The 19,343-nt window shown below is 32.7% G+C and overlaps 2 protein-coding genes across 2 annotated transcripts; both read right to left on the bottom strand.

Moving 5' to 3' along the window:
• Nucleotides 1-6,076, bottom strand: LOC114179023 (histidine kinase 1-like). Its single transcript, XM_028065210.2, has 13 exons — nucleotides 5,685-6,076; nucleotides 5,285-5,518; nucleotides 4,405-5,196; nucleotides 3,976-4,223; nucleotides 3,591-3,750; nucleotides 3,313-3,439; nucleotides 3,122-3,211; nucleotides 2,551-2,745; nucleotides 2,363-2,432; nucleotides 2,097-2,139; nucleotides 1,849-1,989; nucleotides 631-1,773; nucleotides 1-552 (listed from the first exon to the last, which is right to left on the bottom strand). Exons 1-13 carry the CDS (start codon nucleotides 5,874-5,876, stop codon nucleotides 337-339), a joined length of 3,651 nt encoding a protein of 1,216 aa, XP_027921011.2. The 5' UTR covers nucleotides 5,877-6,076; the 3' UTR covers nucleotides 1-336.
• An 8,964-nt stretch (nucleotides 6,077-15,040) lies between these two features.
• On the bottom strand, nucleotides 15,041-16,823 carry LOC114177484 (Senescence/dehydration-associated protein-like protein). Its single transcript, XM_028062853.2, has 4 exons — nucleotides 15,895-16,823; nucleotides 15,639-15,805; nucleotides 15,482-15,566; nucleotides 15,041-15,411 (listed from the first exon to the last, which is right to left on the bottom strand). Exons 1-4 carry the CDS (start codon nucleotides 16,821-16,823, stop codon nucleotides 15,222-15,224), a joined length of 1,371 nt encoding a protein of 456 aa, XP_027918654.2. The 3' UTR covers nucleotides 15,041-15,221.
• Between the last annotated feature and the right edge of the window lie 2,520 nt (nucleotides 16,824-19,343).

Raw genomic sequence — 19,343 nt, forward strand, 5'->3', positions numbered from 1 at the left:
TGAAACCAATGAAAAATTGATGATTAACCAAATTTTATGTTGATTGCATACTTCAAAGCTCATAGTTGAGCTTTCATATATAAAAGAAATAGGTAAACAGATAAGGTAATATACAGACAAAATGTTCTTTCTTGTACAAAATGCTGTCACATTGTCATAGAATTTGGCCTTCTCTGTATGGTTAAAGAAAGAAAGAGTAACAAGTCTCAGTCCTTTGCTGTACAAATTAGTTAATTCAGGAAAATTGGATTACGTTTCTGGAATTCTTATGTTATGCCATGATTCTCGATGTTTAAGACAAGCCTTTATTAGCTTCGTTACAGCATCAAACAAAAGTCAGAATGTTCTTCTTGTGAGTGAAAGAATGGTGGACTCCATCAGTTTGAAGTCAATTGGCTTTGTTAAATAAGCATCCATGCCAACCTCCAAGCACTTGGCTTCATCACATGACATTGCATGAGCTGTAAGAGCAACAATTGGAATGTGCAAACCAGTTCCCACTTCTGATTTCCTGATTGCTTTTGTTGCCTCATACCCATCCATCTTTGGCATCTGTTATATTTTACACACAAGAGAAGGAATTGGAACATGAAAAGCTGAAATAGATTATGAAATTGCAACAAATTTTACCTGACAATCCATTAGGATCAAGTCATATGGTGGGCTACTGAGAATCTCAGTTTGAGATGATCTTGTGTTTCTTTCTTTCATGATAGACTCCCTTCTACAATCTTCAACACCAGGCATGCCATTCAGAGCATCCACTGCTTGTTGTCCATCACCTACAGCTACAACAATGGCTCCCATTTTCTCAAGCATTATGGTTGCAACCCTTTGAATCACTGGTGTATCTTCTGCAAGCAATATCCTCAGCCCTTCAAGAGATTTTTTTCCACTCACCGTTCTGCTCGAGCTACTGCCACTTCTTGTTTCTCCATATTCAGAATCTTCACCTTCAGTGCCTAGTGGTTGTTTAGTGGAGGATGATTTTGGTGTGACATTGTTAGAGTTGAGGCTGCTCTCACACAACTCTTCCTTCCAAGGATTATTATCTTCCTTATATCCATTTGCTAATCCAGCTAAGTTATTTATCTTGTGTTGTGATGATGATTCAGATCTCACTTCCTTCTCTCTTTGTTTATCCCCACTTTCACGAACAGGATTAGAACCTCCCGTTTCAGAAATGTCAGAACCATCTGAGCTTGCAACATCACATTGAGTGTAATCAATCTCAAGACTCTCATGCAAATAACCCTCTTTCACTGTAGCTCTTGGAGTAGTCATGTTTTTCTTTTGTAGCTCATCACTTCTTTCCTTTGTAATGGTTTCCAAAATATGAAGCATTTTTGTTTTGTAGAGGGGTTTGTTCACTGTCAGTGTATGTCCTTTCCTGCAAAGCTCCATCTTTATGGTATTGGAGGAGTCATGATTTAGTATCCACACGAATTTCGCTCTCCCAAAGTATCTGTGAAGGAAATTGAGTTGTTCCTTCCATATATCTGTGCTCAAGTCAAGTAGTTCAATGTCAACAGCAATCACAAAAACTGGGTTCCTCATTTCCTGTATGCTCAGCAGTTTCGACTTTAAATTTTCATGCACCGAATAATTTGCATCGAAACCATTATTATGAGCTGAACTTCTAGCATGAAAGAGTACCCTAAGAATTTGTGTTAATCCATTCCATTCTGATGCCTCCATAGACACTACCCCATTTTTCTGTAACCACTTAGATGTAACAGATCTACCCATACTGCCATGTAGTGCAAGAAGTACCTGCACTGACACATTTTATTTCATGTCCTGCTTATTATCTTTGTAGTCACTCAAAGCCAAGTTGATTCTACTCACCACTAAGCCTTTGTTAGCAAAATCTACTTGACAATGTTGTTCTGTGGCATCCAGGGGTGCACTCAGACGCAAGTATAATCGCATCAGTGTTCCTGGGCCATCCTTTTTCACAACCTTGATTTCTCCACCCATCTTGTTAACCTACCACCACAGATTAATCGAGATAAAATGAAAATGTACGCAACTTTCCCTAAAAATAAAGTTCTTCTTGACTCGAGTGGAGGTTTACATATTAAGGTCTTACTCACCAAGGTTCTGACAATGCAAAGACCAAGACCCGTGCCTCCATGCCTGAAACCAGTAAAGGTTTCAGAACTATTGAATTTTCAGTGCATAACATTTAAAAGTGTTGTGGTTCAAGTGTTAAATTATTGCTGGATATATGATCAAGTTAATTTGAAAGTTCAATAGCAATCTCATATGACTGAGATAATTAGGCCATGCTAATATGATGCTACAAAGTAATTTTTAGCAGATTTATGTGTTGTCTTTGTTAAAATTTCAAGTCACTTACAGTCTAGTAGTTGATGGATCAGCTTGCTCAAAGCTTTCAAACACGGATTCCCATTTACTTGGATCAATACCTATGAAGGGGATGCATGTGAATATGAGATAGCCATATACATGTCAAACATATTTCTTTTGCCACACAAAAGCGATGGTTTTCACCACTGTTTTTCCAGTCAAGTTTTTGAAACATACCACAGCCTGTGTCATCAACTTCAAACCAAAGTACTATTTTGTTATCTCTGTTGGAAGTCCTCTGTGCATGGTTTTCATGTTGTTTTGTTCTGTTCTTCCGTGAACACCGTGATTTCTTCTGCTCTAGTGGAAAATTTGTATCATCACTACAAGCATTTGGGTTTTCACACCATCCTCTTAGAATAATGTGACCGGCTGTAATTCATTTGAAAGAGTTAAGATTAGTTATCTGAGTTTCAGTGCTTCGTTGATACATAGTAATTGAACCATTTGTTAAATCTTTGAAATTCTTAGAAACATGTTAATGAGTGATGGTTGCAAATAGCTGATTATTAGGATAAAAATATTTTGAATGTCTCCATGTTGATTGGCATATTTTTTATTTTCTTGTTTTAGACAGTTCGAATGTTACAAACAGATGTGATAGGAATGTAATTGATGTGATCGTAATCAATAAAACAATTTCTTTTCCTTGCATAATTCAATCTTACAATGATGATATGAACACAAGTTTTCTTTTCTACAACCGCTACTGTTTTGAAACTTTATACAAGAAAAAAGTTTGACTTACATAGAGTAAACTTAATCGAGTTGTTGATCAAATTCGCAAAAATTTGAACTACCCTAGCAGAATCACCTCCAACTAGCTTTGGCATATCATCTGCAGCAAATTAACCATGCATCAGACACTTCTTGTGATGATTTCTTATCTCATGCTTTTCAGTAAAATTAAACTCTTAATCAGAGAAATAAGACACATACCAGACAAGTCTAGAACAGTCTCTACATTGTGGTTAATGCATTGCACAGAAAACATATCTACAAGCCCTTCAAGTTCACGCCCCAAATCAAATTCTGCATCTTCTAGGACCAATTTTCCAGATTCCACCTATTTTCTATAAAATATTAGAAGTCTTTCTTGAAAGATTGCAGCTTTGCAGCAATGGTAAGAGAATTTTGCATTAGAATCCATTTCAGTAATTGATGTAAGTGTGGAATAAACGTTCTTGAACAAAAGGGTTGTTATTAGCAGCTCATACCTTGCTTAGGTCCAAGATGTTATTAAGTAGACGAAGCAGGGCAGTTGAACATTTTCTTATTTGAGTAACTGTTGCACATTGCTCATTTGTGAGACGGTCATCGGATATAAGAATGTCGAGTAACCCGATTACTGCTGCCATTGGTGTCCTCAATTCATGACTGTAATGCACCCAAGAAAAAGCTATTTAAGCACATTTGTGAACACACAAAAAGGAAGGATTTTGTCATACATGTGAACCAAATGGCACACACTAGTAATCTGGGTCACAGGCATGTTACTAATTCTCTTTCATGGAAATGAACATGTTTTTGTTTAGAGTAGCTTGTGTACAGGGTATTTATACTGTCTTGTTTACTTATATACGTGTTCTCGGAAAAACCAACCTCATATTTGCAAGAAATTGACTTTTATAGTTGCTTGATGCCTCTGCCTTCCTTCTTGCTTCCAGGTGGCTGATCAGTTCTGCTCTTAGTTTCATTTCCTTTGATACTCCATTTGTCAGTATCAAAATGCAAACACATCCAATGACAATAATACACAATGATGCAGATATCAGAATAACCAATGTTTTGAAGGCTCTTTCATCTGCCTGCCCCATGATATGCTTTCTAGGTATGATGATTACACCCACCTGCACAAATTTCAAGTCAGTCAAAACAGTACTAAAGTAAATAGCAGCAGAAAAATCTCGTTGAATCTATATTTAGCAGAAATTGCAGTACTTGATCATCAATGGATCATTGTAAGATCTCACAACAAATGTTACACATAAGATCAGATAAAAAGAACACGTGCAGCTTCTTTAAATGTACCAGAGGAAGTCTCTTGAGGTTAAGGAAGAATGAGTCGATGTAATATTGCTGGGGACCTAGCTTGACATTCTCCACATGAAGTTCATGACTTTGAGGGAAATTGTTGCCATAGGTTTTCTGTAGCCACCGAGCTCCCTCTCTTATGACTTCATTTTCACAGTCAACAGCCATCATAAGCTTGGGAGGCTTTGTAGAATTTGACAGTAGAGGTGCATTTGTGGAAGTTGCAAGTAAGTAACCCTCTTGGGAGGTCAAATACATGTGACCACTGTGCAACTCAACCAGCTCTTTCATGAGCTGCCCCACGCTATAAAGTGCAGTTGTGACACCCACAACTGCAACAATGCTTTTATTTGAAGAGTCCCAAACTGGCAATGCCGCAGAAAGCAATGGTGAATCTGTAAACTTGCTAACAGCAACATGCCATGAAGCTACACCATCGGGTACTTGGGAGATTCCTGCTATATTGATCGAGTCTTCTGGTGCAATTGGCATCACTTTTCCAATCTTCTCTCCGCTGACAGGATCAAGCGGTTCCCGATACCAAATTGCAGACTTGTTTCCGTGAATGTCTTTGTCATTCCAAGCTTCGTTCGATGAAAGCGAATTGATCTCATTGTGGCCAGCCATGGAGTAATTTGTAAGATCAGAATATATGTAAAAGGTGTTGTTTTCCTTCAGGTCTCTATGGAATGCTTGGACAAATCCATTCTTGTATTTGACAGTTATCGAATTCAGAGCTTTTTTACTGGCAAACAGTGCCCAAGTCACAGCTCTCATCGCGTCATACATCTGGCAAGAATTGAAAATAGAATCAAACATAAGAACAGCATAGCAGAAGTATAAACAATGGAAAAAAAAAATGAACAGGTAACTCAACCTCAACTTGGTCTGCTTGAGTGGTGTGGCTTCTGATCACATACTGCGACAGCCTAACCTGAGCAGTAGTAATTTCAGAAGTAGAATTCAGAATGTTCCACATCCTCAAGATGGGGCGTTGCAGAAGTTCATAACGCAGGTCGTAAGCCAAACTGTTAAGAGATTTTGTTGTATAAATCTTTGTGAAATGCCATGTGAGGAAAGTGAGAAGACCAATCAAGATGGCTAGCATGGCCTGCACAAAGCAAGATAATAATAGCTTAGTCCAACAAATTCTGAGATCAAGCATAGTAACACAAAGGGTCAAATATTTTAATCTGCACATCAACCATGTTGTAACTGCAGCTACAACACTCAATCAGAGACCAAAATCGTATTCATAAAGAGAAAAAGTAACTTACCATGATTGCTAAACGAACCACAAAGACACTGTAGTAGGATGAGAGACATTGAGTGCTGGCGTACTGGAATTCTTCCTTTTCCACATCCCTGTGGAAAATTCGTCTGCCTGTTGGCGTGGTGTTTTTTTTCCAGTAAGTGCAAAAACTCAAATTCTGTAATCTATCAAAAACGTGTCTGCACTTGGCAGCCATTGGTTACCTTGAACCAGGTGACCATACAGAAGTTTCAGAAGAGCTTTGGTGTTTGTTTGTGTTGGGTCACATGAAATCACTGTTGTGTTACTTGAAGCAACTATGAGCATATAAAGTAGCACTTCAATTAAACTGTGGTGTGTGCTTGGTTGAGAAGGGAATAGCTTTTTCACGAACTTTGATTGGATAACACTTCGCAATTTATTTAAGTCCTCAACCTATCTAGGCTAAGATTGCGTACATCTATCCTTCCTAGACCCTCCTAGGTGGAAGTCTTGTCACCCTTTTAACATTTCTTTAATACTATCTATTATAAAGGAGATACAAAATTTAATTTACTTGTGAGGTTGGCTTAAGCTATTCAAAAAAATTTGGATCGAAACCTTTTACTTATTTTTCTTTCCCTTAGTTTCCTCAAATCGGACAAACAACTAGTTAGTTTCCATAATAAATTAAAGTTTAATTTTTATGTATTATCAGTAGTGTACAAAAATTTACATAATCATGTAATGAACAAATCATGTCGAACAAAACTTCTAAAATAACTATTCAAAAAACAAATTTTTATTCATTAACTTTGTAAGTGGCATACCATTTTAGTGGAAGTTTTAGTCTTCATCCATGTCACAAATGGTTTCAAAGGCTAATTGCTAATTTATATAGTTGAAAATCTCACATTGAACAGAAATAATATAAGTTATATTATATAAATAGATGCAAATTTTATTTTACGAGTCAATTTTGTTGAGTTGAGTTAGAGTTGTAGTCTATTTCTTAATATGGTATTAAAGTCATTCAAAGTTTATTTTAGAGAGATTTGTTGTTTATTGAAACTATTGTACTACCCCTATCACGAAATTTATTGTTTGTTAAACTTATCATACAAGAAGATTTATTCTTTATTGAACTTATTCGGTCATTACCATTCATTAATGTATAGTCTCACTATTTGAGATATATATACATCGAATAACGTGTGTTAGAGATCACATATCGACTAGAGATAAAACGAGTTTATAATAAATCTCACCTTACATATCATTTTTATAAGATTAAATTAGGTTTAAAGTTCAGTTCTTAATCTAACAATTTTATCTACTATATATAAAATAAAATAAGATACTTTAATTAGAAGGACTAAAATTATATTATTGGAACAAAATATGCATAATAAAATGTAATAAGAAAAAGAAATGAAAAGTATGAATTATGTGTTGTTGAAAGATGATTGGTCCTTTGAATTATGCTAATTGTACTTCCATGTCGTGGTAGTGTGAGTAAAAGTGAAAGAGAGGATGTGATTTGTTTATTCCTTATGCTTTCCTTATCCATATTTATGCCACATTTGCCACTTCCTAAGGCTTGGCCCAATTGGACTGTTGGCATAATTTGAACCATAAATGTGGCCATTACATTACATTACTGGGGAACAAAGGGAAGAACCATGGCCGAGGAACATACTCGTGTCGTGTCTGGGTTTGGATACCATGAATCGGGTGCAGTGGTGCCCACCCTCTCTTTTCTCTTCAATCATGAACCTTTCGCCGGGAACTAATGTAAGGGTCAACGAATCCCAATTATTTTTTCTTTTCTATTTCTAATCCTACATTATTCTTCTGCTCCACTTTTACTGTTGTTGGGAAAACTGAGAATACATTTTTTATACAAACTTGAACGGAGAAAAAACATTCATACCAAATTATTTTTTGCATCATAAAGTAAGTAGCACAATATATCTTAAAATGAATGTTTATTTTATTCATTCAATTTAAATTTGGTCTGCAAGAAGAAGTGACTTATGGTTGGTTGGTCTTTTAACACATGCTTTTGGATGTGTATGTGTGAGTGGTTTTACAATAGAAGCTTTTGGGTGCACAAATAAAACACAAAAATCAGAACAACAACTAAAATTCTACTAGCCTAATGTCTTGCCTATTCAAAGCATAAATTATGGTAAAAAAAATAAAAGGAAAGGAGCAAAACCACATAATAGCCAAAGCACAAAAGTTTTCATTTTCTTGATACTACTATATCTTCAACAAAATGTTAGGAAAAAGTTATTGAGAGTTTAATGTCAATATGCCTCACAATTATTGTGTATGTAATACTCTCTGTTTTTTTTTTTTAGTTGGCATACATCTTATATTCAAGTGTTATCACTCAAGAATCAGACTGTCGTAACTTTAATACCATAATATTAAAGTTAATATGACTTTTTCAATTCAAATGTTGATAATTTTTATTTATTTTATGGATGATTTTTATTTATTTAATTTAAAAATAATTAAATTAAAAAATAGTTAAATAAAAAAAATTTAAAAAATCACTTACAAATAAAATTGAACAAAAATATGGACACCAAACGAGAGAAATCCATATAGATACATAGATGTAGCTTCCAAATATTTGTAATGCTATTTAAATATTATGAATTTTCTTCACATTTAATCTGGTCATATAGGAAAACACACTTGTCTTCTTCTATGCTTAAATAACTTCATGGTTTCTATAACTTTATAGATAAAACTTTATCAGTTTTGATTTCAATAAAATTTTCATATTGTTATTCTTTTCGACATGTATGTTAAGTGATCATTAGTTGACAAATTCTTAAACCTTGATATGACAAATATTATTTTCTTTAAATTATATTTTTATTATTATTAAAAGAACTTTGAATGACCTGAAATGTAACTTCAAAATACGTCAGGTGTAATTCCTAAAATCTGATAAACACCCTCATCGCAAAGGATAATGTCAAGCAAGAAAAGCAAACATGTGTATTATGTTTTTTTTTTTTTTTGTGCTAATCGGTGGTAGCTGGTAACCAAAACATGATGTAATTCTCATCACAAAATATAAAAATGACATGAGATAACCACAAGAAGAAATTTTAGGTGATAAAATGAGGGAACAGAAACCAGAAATTGAGTCCTCTAGAACACAAACCCTTTGTGCTCCAACTCACTATTCCATAGAAACCCTTTTTGCAGTGTTCGTACAATATAATATGAATTGAAGCACTAACTAAGATGAGGGTTAAGCTCTATAATGGTGTACAGTGGGAGAAAACTGAACTGCTTGATGACACCCTCCATAGTATTCCATTTCCATTGCATAGTCAAAAGGAGAAGATATCAAGAACCAAATCATGAAGATCATACACAAATACCATTGGGATTATACTACAAACAAGTTGTGTGCACATTTTAATTTTTTACATGCTCAAGACTCTTCTACTTGCAATTCTTTGTTCCCTGAAACAGTACCCTGATTGTGATAATGTGGTTCTCAAGTTGGGTCCTTCTTCTGTATTTTACAAAAGAGACAAATTAAGTTGTGGGCACTTGATAGAATAGTTGGAAGTTAGGACAATGACATGTAGACATAGTGAAGGCATTTTTCCAAGTTGACTGTGTCGACCACTGAAATTCCATGGCTGCAAATTATGGTGCTGTAACAGTTTTTAATTTACTATTATTGATACACAAACATATTGGGAGTAAGGCAGCAAGCAAATGAAAGATATGCAAAATCTTTGATCACTAAGGGTGTGGACAAAGGTGTCACATTCAAATCAAATTTTGAACTTCTATTCCTTCTTTTGAATGCAGATACCAATTGTTTGGGGGCATGAAGGAATTACATTCCTAAGGTCCAGTGTGAGGTGCAAATTTTAGGTATGAGGGTTACAGGGAATTCAATTTTATTTTGTTCACCAGCAGTGAAATAACGAATAATATTTTTCACTTTTTGTTAATAATTTTACGTCGATTAGAAAAAATATGTCAAATTACATTATATTATATTTATAAGTAATTTTTATGATATGTTAATCTTATCTTACAGATCGATTTTCAAAAGTCTAACTTTTAATATTGTATCATAATTGTGAATTAAAGTTTATCTTAATAAAATTTGCTATTTGGTCAACTTATTTTATTGTTGGTTATCGGAATATTTATTGTTTGTTAGGCCTATTAGACACCTGATATCAAAGTCTTATTGCATCACCTATTAATATTTAGTCTTATATTCGAAATGTAAATGTTTAGTGTGAGAGAGGTTAGAAATTTCACATTGATAAAAGATAAGGTGATATCTAAACATAATTTTTTTAATTAATTTTATGAGATTGGGTTAAACTTAAAATTTATTTTTCTCTTAAATATAAATTTATTTAAATTATTAAATTATTGTATCATCCAATATTATAATTATTCATGATAAAGTACTTATAAATATCAAATTTCACGTAAAAAAAATATTCAATCTTTTATCTTGAGAGAACGTATTAGAAATTTTTTAAATAATAAACAATTATATGGTTATTTGACAATATTATAAAACTTATTTACATTATTATGTTATTATCGAATAGTAAAGCATTGTACATTTTATATGGACTTTATTTTTAGAGTCTTAGAATAATTGGTTGTTAGAGTAAGTTTTTATATTTATAGGCCATAGGAGGGGTGTCAATAATAGTGATGGAGATTATTTCTCATTATCACAGTAAAATTGTTTTGCGATTGCAATGAATATAAAAATAATTATACAATTATTTTAAATATTTGATACATCTTTTATGTATAAAATAGCTGTGTAAGCTTTTTCATTTTTAGATTTTGTATAATTTCATCCTGATCAGTTTAATATCTCACGTCTGTCTGACCACTATTTAGAATAGAATGATAAAATTTGAATTTTATCTAGAAAAAATACTAAGGAGTGTCTTATGGAAAACTACATTGATTCAAGTATAATTAATTAATTTTATATTGATCACTAGAATAATTATTTCTATTGATTAATTATATTATAAATTCATATTATATATTTTATAAAGATAAAAATATATTTTTAAATTTTTAAATAATATTTTTTATACAAAATAAACATTTTAAAATTTTTAAGGTTTCTTAAAAAATAAAAAAAAAATTTGAAAAAAAAAATTCTAATAACATTAAAATATATTTATTTTAATCTAACAAGTGTGATGGAAAATAACTAATGGTCATTAAAGCTCCTCATTTCTAGAAATTTAATAATCTCTGACTATGAGAAAACTGTTAACACTATCAAAGATGACAATTATGTACAGGTTGCTAATTTTTTCTTTTTCAAGCAATTAATTCAGCTAATTATAGTAGTGGTAGTAGTTCAATTTAACCCCAATAATATTTCTATTTTTTTAATTTATTATATGGTTGTGGGGCTGTCATATGGCACAAGAGGGTTTATAATAGCAAAAACAGTTCATCATATCCATAAGAGTTGGACAATGGTTTTGACTTTTGATCAAGATAGTTAAGGCATGCTTATCCTCTATTTAAAATTATACATTCACCTTAAATGTTTACTTTTTAAGGTTAAATTATAAATTTTATCTATGATATTATTTTCTATTTTTTTTATCTTGTTTCTCATGTTTTAAAAAGTTTAAATTTTTACGATCTTAAAATATATTTTATCATGATTTAATTAAACCCTATATATTAATTTAATATACCATAAAAAAATAATTAATTTATAAAAATAAATATACTTAAAATTAAAAATTAAATAAAAATCCTCATTTTTTTTTTCAAAAAAAAATGTGAATTCAAACTTCAAAGCAAAAAATTAAAGTTGACCAAAATTGTAATTTAGTTTATTCAAAATCAATTGTCAACTATTGTTTTAACTCATTTAGGATGATGAGTTCGAATTCCTACGATGATGCGACCACATTAAAATTAACATTATTTTTATATAAATAAAAGTAATCAATAAGTTTTATAAAAAAAAAAAAAACTGGTTAGATTTTTAGCACTAATTATTATAAGCAGGACTAATATATGACAGTATGATGAAGGTTATAAAATATATATAACTAAGGAAACATGGTTTTCTTCCAAGTAGGTGAGCAAGTCCTAAATATTAAACATTTGATTCGATACAATCTCAAGAGTCGATAACCAGACAGAAATTTAGTTTGACATACTTTAAAAGCATGAGTGCAAGTATTGATTATTTTTGTGTTGTCTTATACTGGATATTAAAAATATACTGTATTGATATTTTAAATATTTTTTTAATATATTTTAAAATGTTGAAATTTTAATACAGAAAAAATTAGCAGAAAATAAAATCAGCAGAGAATCCAAGTTCTAACGATGTCGAACACACTTATCTACTAATAAAGTATATATTTCGAACAAAATGTGTAAGAAAAATATTGGTGAAATTTGGATACATGTAAGTGAAACATCTTTATGTAAAGAACATTTTATAGTTTAGGTTAAACGAATAATAAATATATTTAAAAGTTACAGAGGTTAATGTAAAATAAATTTATTTTGTATTACTTAAAATAATTTATTTTTAAAATACTAAACTTTTAATATTTCTTTATCAAGTTGTTTTGTTTTTTGTTTTTATCTTAACACACAAATTGTTAGATAATATATTATAGAACAATATATGATCTTATTAAATTTTGGTTGAATAAGTTTTTTTTTATATATGTTTTTTTTTCTTATTTTTATTGTTGGGTGCAATTCATGCGTTTGCAAGTGAAATTTGAGTCAAATAAATAAAATTTCACTGACTTTAGATCGTGTGATACATTTAATTTGTAAATTGTGTAGCAAATTACAGCTTTCCTAAATTTTTAGAGCAATTTCTTGAATAAGAATTAATACAAGAGATTTACTAATGATGAAACTTAGTGAGATAAAATTTTAGAATAAAACACTTATGCATTTAATTTTGATATTATTATTGTTAAATTGAAACTTGAATAGGTATTATTATAAAGGATTATCTATAAAGAAAATTAATTGTGCATTATAATTGATCAATGATGTATTCGGTTTAATTATTTCTTTTTTGATTTGATAATATATGTTAGTTTGGATTGAGTTATTGATGTTAGTTTGATTTATGAGATATTTGAAATTGGTTTTAAGATGCTATGTTATTCTTTGACAAGTTTATAGTGCTTTACATAATTAAATTGAAACAAATATAGTTTGAACAATATAAGTAGATCATGTTAATAATGTAGGTTGCAGTGAGAAAATTAATTATAAGTTGTATGTATTTTTATAAATATGTTGAATTCAAAATGATGTTATAAATAAGATTAGAGACATAAAAAAAACATATGTAGCTATGTTGTCTAAATATTTATATTTATAGTTTTTAAAATATTTATTTTGCTTTGAAAGAAATAAATTTAAATTTATAAACTTACAAGTTTTGTTTTGGATGTTACATATTAATGAGAAGAGGTGATAGTCCAATAATGGGCACATCTGGTCCCTTTTGCACCCAAAAGAAAAATTAGGAAGTGTCATCATCAACTAAATGATATACACCACTCACGTAACCCCCTACTTATCTTAATATTAATTAATTAAGCTTCATAATGAGATAATTGAACCAAAAGGGGTCATTGACAAAGTATTTACCCTTACTATATTCATATTTTTTGTTAATTATATTTTTAAGTATTATTAAAAGGTAAAATTAGTTTCTGGGGTCAATTTTTTCAATAATTTCAATGTAAAGCTTTGCATTCTCAGTTCAAAACATACAAAAGAATATTTTATTTTTTCTATCTTCAGGCGCTGACCAAAATTACTTTAGATATGTTCACTTGTTAGGATTAATTTGAAAGAGAAGGTGAAAATAAATTTGACTTGTTTAGAAAGTGAGGCTTGTGTTTTTTATTTTAAGGATTTGGAAGTGAAAGCGACTAAACTTAAGAGTAAAGTTTATGAATGATTTGATTGATGTAATAGATTAAAAATTAAATTTAATTAAAAGAAAAACAAGATTATCAAATTGTCTTTGATATACCGAAAATAATCTAAAATTATATTTAAATGTTATATTTATTTTATAAAAATATTTAAATGAATAAATTAAAAATTATATTTTAATAAAATAATAATAATAATAATAAGAATACAATTTAGAAATTTTGGATATTTATTATTGTTTTAAGACAATTTTAAAAGTCATATTATTATCATAATTATACAACATTATTAGTAAATTAACATGTGAAAAGAAAAAATGAATCGATGACATAATGATAATTTTTCTCAAATCATATGTAACAATGAGAGATACAAAAATTAGGGAATCTTCCTATTCCTTCTTTTCCCTCTCTCTCAAATGTTTAGAAAGAAACATGTAACTCATCCTCAAATCATGCTTCTCTAATTCCTCCTAATAATAAATCCGTTCAAGTGAACACATCATCAGTTTTGTCAATTTTTATATTTTATCAAAACTAGTGAGTCACACTCATTTACTGGGTACACACCGAAAATAATATACACTTTATAAAACAGTTATAATTAAAGCCCTAAAATTTACATTATCTAACAAAACTACTAGTGTGTTCAATGAATCACTCATCTTATTCTACACGCTTACCTTGAGCACCAAATCAAGAAAAACTTGTATTGATTGGAATTTGGACCAAATGGTATGCATGCCTTCTTTTATTCCCTTTTGACTACTTCGATAATTAAAGACATCACTATCTAATTATAAAGTGAAAACACTTAACGCGATTGCTGACTCGGTAAAGCTCCCAATCTTCAAGTAACTCATAATAGAACATTTATTTTTTCGCCTTTTTCTACATGTTCACAAACGTTTTACATCATTGTATTCTTCTTAAAGTAAGTATTCGATATCTTCATTTACCCTATGAGTATAAATTTAGTGGAAGGAAAAGGAAATAGACTGGAATAGAATCAAAATGTCAAAATTTATTGCAATTTTTTTCTTCTTACTCCTGAAGTGGAGGGAACTGCTTGTTGCAATTTTAAGCACAAAAATAAATCTTATCTTATTCTGCAACTTGGGCTGTGAACAAAGTCTGAAATTCTGATACCACTCTATCAATCAACAAGAAAAAGAAATATCCCATAAAATTTATCACTTTCTCTTGCTTTAAGTACAATGAAGATAATAAAGTCTGTGTTTATGACATGCTGCTTTTCTAAATACAATGAAGACAATAAAGTTTGCATTATTATGACATGTTGCAAACTGCTAATCCAATTCTAGTAATTTACACTTTCACTGGTTGATGGTAGACGAAAGTATGACAGCAGTTCATCGTTCATCGAAAAAAGACATTAGTCACATAATAAGAGTACTAGGAAGGATAAGTGAACAGATAGAACTCATAAATCCGGTATCACAAGCCTATAAATCAGAATTAAAAATTCAAAAGAAGATTAGGAGAAAACTAAAATAAAATAAAATTCAGTGGTAATCGATAGTTGTTATGAATGAGCCCTGGGCAAAGCTTAATTGAAGAACTAACGGGAGAAATCACTTGGCCATTTTACTCTTAAGTTCAGCGGCAGCAGCTTGAGCCGCAGATCTGCTGAGTGCGGTAGGTTTTATAACACTCTTAGGATTCAAAGCCTGTCGAAGCTTAAATGCAGCCCAAGCAGTTCCCACAGCATGACCAGCAGCACCCAATCCTTCACTTGTTGCCTTTGCAGCTTCATCTCCATATCTGCAACAATCATCAAATTCATACTCATACTTTCTTCAATACCTATTTTTTATTATCACACACACTTTACCTGTGACTCACAAGCTCCGTTGTAACAGTGTTTGACGTTGTCATCACACTTTTTCCTGCTACTTCAACAGCATCGCACACTTTGCCTATTCACAAAACAAATCTATCAAATGCTTTGCAAAGAAGATGGATACTCTCGTTTAGGATAAGTGACATACTGAATCCATCCAATGATGCAAGCACGACTTCGCCAGGTAGAAGGCTGAAAATTTTCTTTCCAGCTTTTGAATTTGCCAGTGAACTAGTGAAATATCCAGAGACCTTCACAACCCCAGTGAGGACCCCATTTGCTACACTCTCTGTCATTTCGGTCATTCTCTTAACCCTATATAAAAATCAGTTATTTATTTCAATGTTCATGTTCAAACAGAGTAGCACACCCATTGAAAGATTGATTAAGAACACAGTGGTGACCTTTGGATCCGCTTCATGGTTTCGGGATTAATCTCTTCCTGTGTACCCGGAGCCATCCTTGTCTTCATGATCTCATTCCCCCACCGCAACCGTTCCACCGTCACATCCCCACACCACAAAATCCCCTTCACCAGTTGTCCAGAACCAGCCGCAATAAGTCTCGCAGCAGTTCCACTGTAATCCTCTACATTAGGAGCCAGCGTGGTCCAATACGCCGCACACTTCTCCTCCATCATCTCCCTCTTCTCCTCCGTCTGCAGATCCGCCGGCGATACCTCCCTCGCCACCGACGCATCCAACGCCTCCCCCTCCTTCTTCGCCTCCTCCGACACCTTCTGCACCGAGAAAGCACTGCATTCCTGAAGCACCTTATCCAACTCCTTCAGCAAATCCTCCTGCCCCCTCGACGCTATCGTTAAGCCGTAGCTCATCACGCTGGGAACGGAGTCCTTGAGTTTCTTCGTCCGGCTCCGGCGGAGGCGAAATATTCCTCTTTTTTCCTCCTCATCACTGGAGGAATCTGATTTCGATTCCGCCGGCATGTGGAGGGAGAAGAAGTAGTGCGAGTCGTCCACCTTTACCGCCGCCTCGTCTTTTGCCATCGGCCACTGTATATCGCCCACATTTGCATAATAGCCGACTGCATTCGGTCCCTGGCGGAGGCAGATGATTTTGAGGTCGCCGCAGGCCAGCTCCACGCTGCATTCCTTGTCGATGAGGTGGAGGATGGCGCCGGGGACCTTGATCAGAACCTCCTCGGCGGCGAGCGGCGGGGCGGAGGGGCTGAAGTCGTTCGGGAGGAGGTTTTCGACCTTGTCGATTTTGGGGTAGAGATTGGAGGAAGGGTTGGAAGAACATGGTTCGGGCTTTACATCGACTATTACCTGCGGATAGAGGGAGTTTTTCTGGTTAGGGTTTTCAGATGCCATTGATGAACGGAGTTTCAAACTTCCAACTTCCAACTTCCAAGGTCGTTACCGTTGTGTGGATTTGGATCAGAAACGGAAAACAAACTGACAGCGGTGAAACGACACGTGGCGCTCAGCGAAATGATTTGTTAACTGCAGCGGAAATTTCCCGCGTCGATGTCGCTGAGGAACTTGTTTTGTTTTGTTTTTCTGACTCCGCTAAGTCACTGTTATTTTTCTTTAGTAAGTAATTGATCATATTTTTTTAATAAAAATTATAACTAAAAATTTGTTCAGAATTAAATATATTATAACTAAAAATTTCGAAATTTCTTCATTAATATTTCAAATGACTGAACGATTGATTATTAATATTTTACACCCTTTTTAGTTTAATTTTTACACTTAAATTTCTAATACATATTTGTTTTCCTGAAACCTCACAATGCAACTTACATTCGATTCAATTTCAGCAAGGTCTTTGTATTGTGTAAAGCCTAGAAAGAAACCTAAATAAATAGCAAGATAGGTTTTTCCATGACCGAGCAAAGGCATTAATGTATTTATTCAGACTATGAATACAACAACTTTTGCAAATATTATAGTTTATAACTTAAAATGAACTTAAATGTGTTTTGCTTATAAGTTTCAACTTTTTCCACTGCAGTTATTTCTTCCCGGACAATGACCAAAATTTTCTATATTAAATCAATGACATTTATCAGCATAATCCAAAGAAATGTATGTATTCGTTTATGTTGGACATATGAAAATAACATATCTTAAAAAATCTCATATCGTTTAGGATAACCAATAGGGTGAGTATTAGTGATTATATAATCGGCTCTAAGTCCATGATGTTCTTTGCCCCAAGTTAAATACATTTTGAGCTAGTGTTTGACTTTTCTTATTTTATTGTAACAGAGTGTAGCTAACTTTTTGCTCTGAAGGGTGTGGTGTACTTGGGGTCAAAGAGTTGAGAGTGTTTACTGTGTGTTGTACAAATTTGTACATAATGATTATTCTATGTGATCGTGGTATTTCTCCGTATCTGGAGTTTCAACGTTATATTCTTGATTCTTGTGTTCTCTAGATTAATCTTATTTCTCTATTAATAGAGTGATTCTTGGGATAAAAACGACAATGTTCTTAATTGATGATATGGTTTTCCCAATAGTGGTATCAGAGTTATGGTTTGATAGGATTTTTCTTAGTATGTTCTGTGGTTGCAGCATAGTTTGATCTTCCATATCAGAAAAGATTAATTTTTTGTTGTTGGAGAATCATCCTTGGTTGCTGAAGTTGCTATGAGAATTTTGATGGAAGGATCATTGTCAGTGTTGTGTTGACGTGGTGAATCTGCAGTTGGGTTCTTGGAGGTGCAAGAACTGTGAGTCATGTTGGATTTGTAGTAGAGTTTGCGTGTGGCGAGATGCTCTTGGATTTGTGAAGGATGTCACAATTGGTGCTTGCATGGCCCAGTGAGTGATCTAGGATGGAGATTTGATCTATGTGAGTCATGTTTTGCGGCATGTGCGTGAAGGAAGTGCTTTGCGGTTTACAAATTTGTTTTGACAAGAGTCAAGAAGGTGCTACGCTGACAGGTGTTGCGTCTCCGGCGAGGGAGTCAGACGACACGGTGGCTGCATAGTGTGAACGCTTGATCTGTGGCCTTTTTTCGCAACGTTTGGTGGTTTTGCATCATGGGTTGTGGCATGATTTTGATGAAGGATGTGTGGTGTTTATGCGCGAACATTGGCTAATATTTATGCAAGGTGGTAATTATACACAGACATTGGTTAGCATTAGCATTGATGCAGGTTGCATGAAAATTCTTGGGATGACTTAATTTGAAGTGGAAATTCTTGGGATGATTTAATTCCAAGTGAAAATTCTTTGAATGGTTTAATTTCAAATGGAAATTCTTAGGATGGTTTGATTCCAAGTGAAAATTCTTGAAATAGTTTGATTCCAAGTGAAAATTCTTGGGATGGTTTGATTCCAAGTGAAAATTCTTGAGATAATTTGATTTCAAGTACAAATTATTGGGACAACTTGATTCCAAGTGATACTCTTTATGGTGGAGTATGATTGCATGAGAATGTGTTTATTTGAATTGATGATGTGTTTTATCACAAGATAAAATATGTTTGACTTGCACAAGAGAAAAATAATACATAAAATATATAAAAATATTTTACTAATGTTCTAACAACCTGGCAAATCCAATCCCCAAAATTTCTAATGAACTTCATCAAGTAGGGGTCCATTACCTTGGTAGGCTCTCCATGTCAAATAAAGTGTATAGAATAAGAAATATCAAAATCGTAAAAAAGAAAACATTGAAAGACATTTAATAAGAGAGCTAGAATAATAGCCAACCCAAAATTGACTTCTCTAAAATATGTTAAACAAATCCTAACAAACAACTCGCCATGATAAGGAAGTCTGCGACTGTACTTCATCAATTTATCTTAAGATTAATTTTCTTATTTATATAATAATATTTATGATTAAATATTTTTTAGTCCTTAGACGTAA

The sequence above is a fragment of the Vigna unguiculata genome, chromosome 3 (genome assembly GCF_037176805.1).
Source record: "Vigna unguiculata cultivar grain cowpea cultivar isolate G323 ecotype 2 chromosome 3, ASM3717680v1, whole genome shotgun sequence".
Classification (NCBI taxonomy): Eukaryota; Viridiplantae; Streptophyta; class Magnoliopsida; order Fabales; family Fabaceae; genus Vigna; species Vigna unguiculata.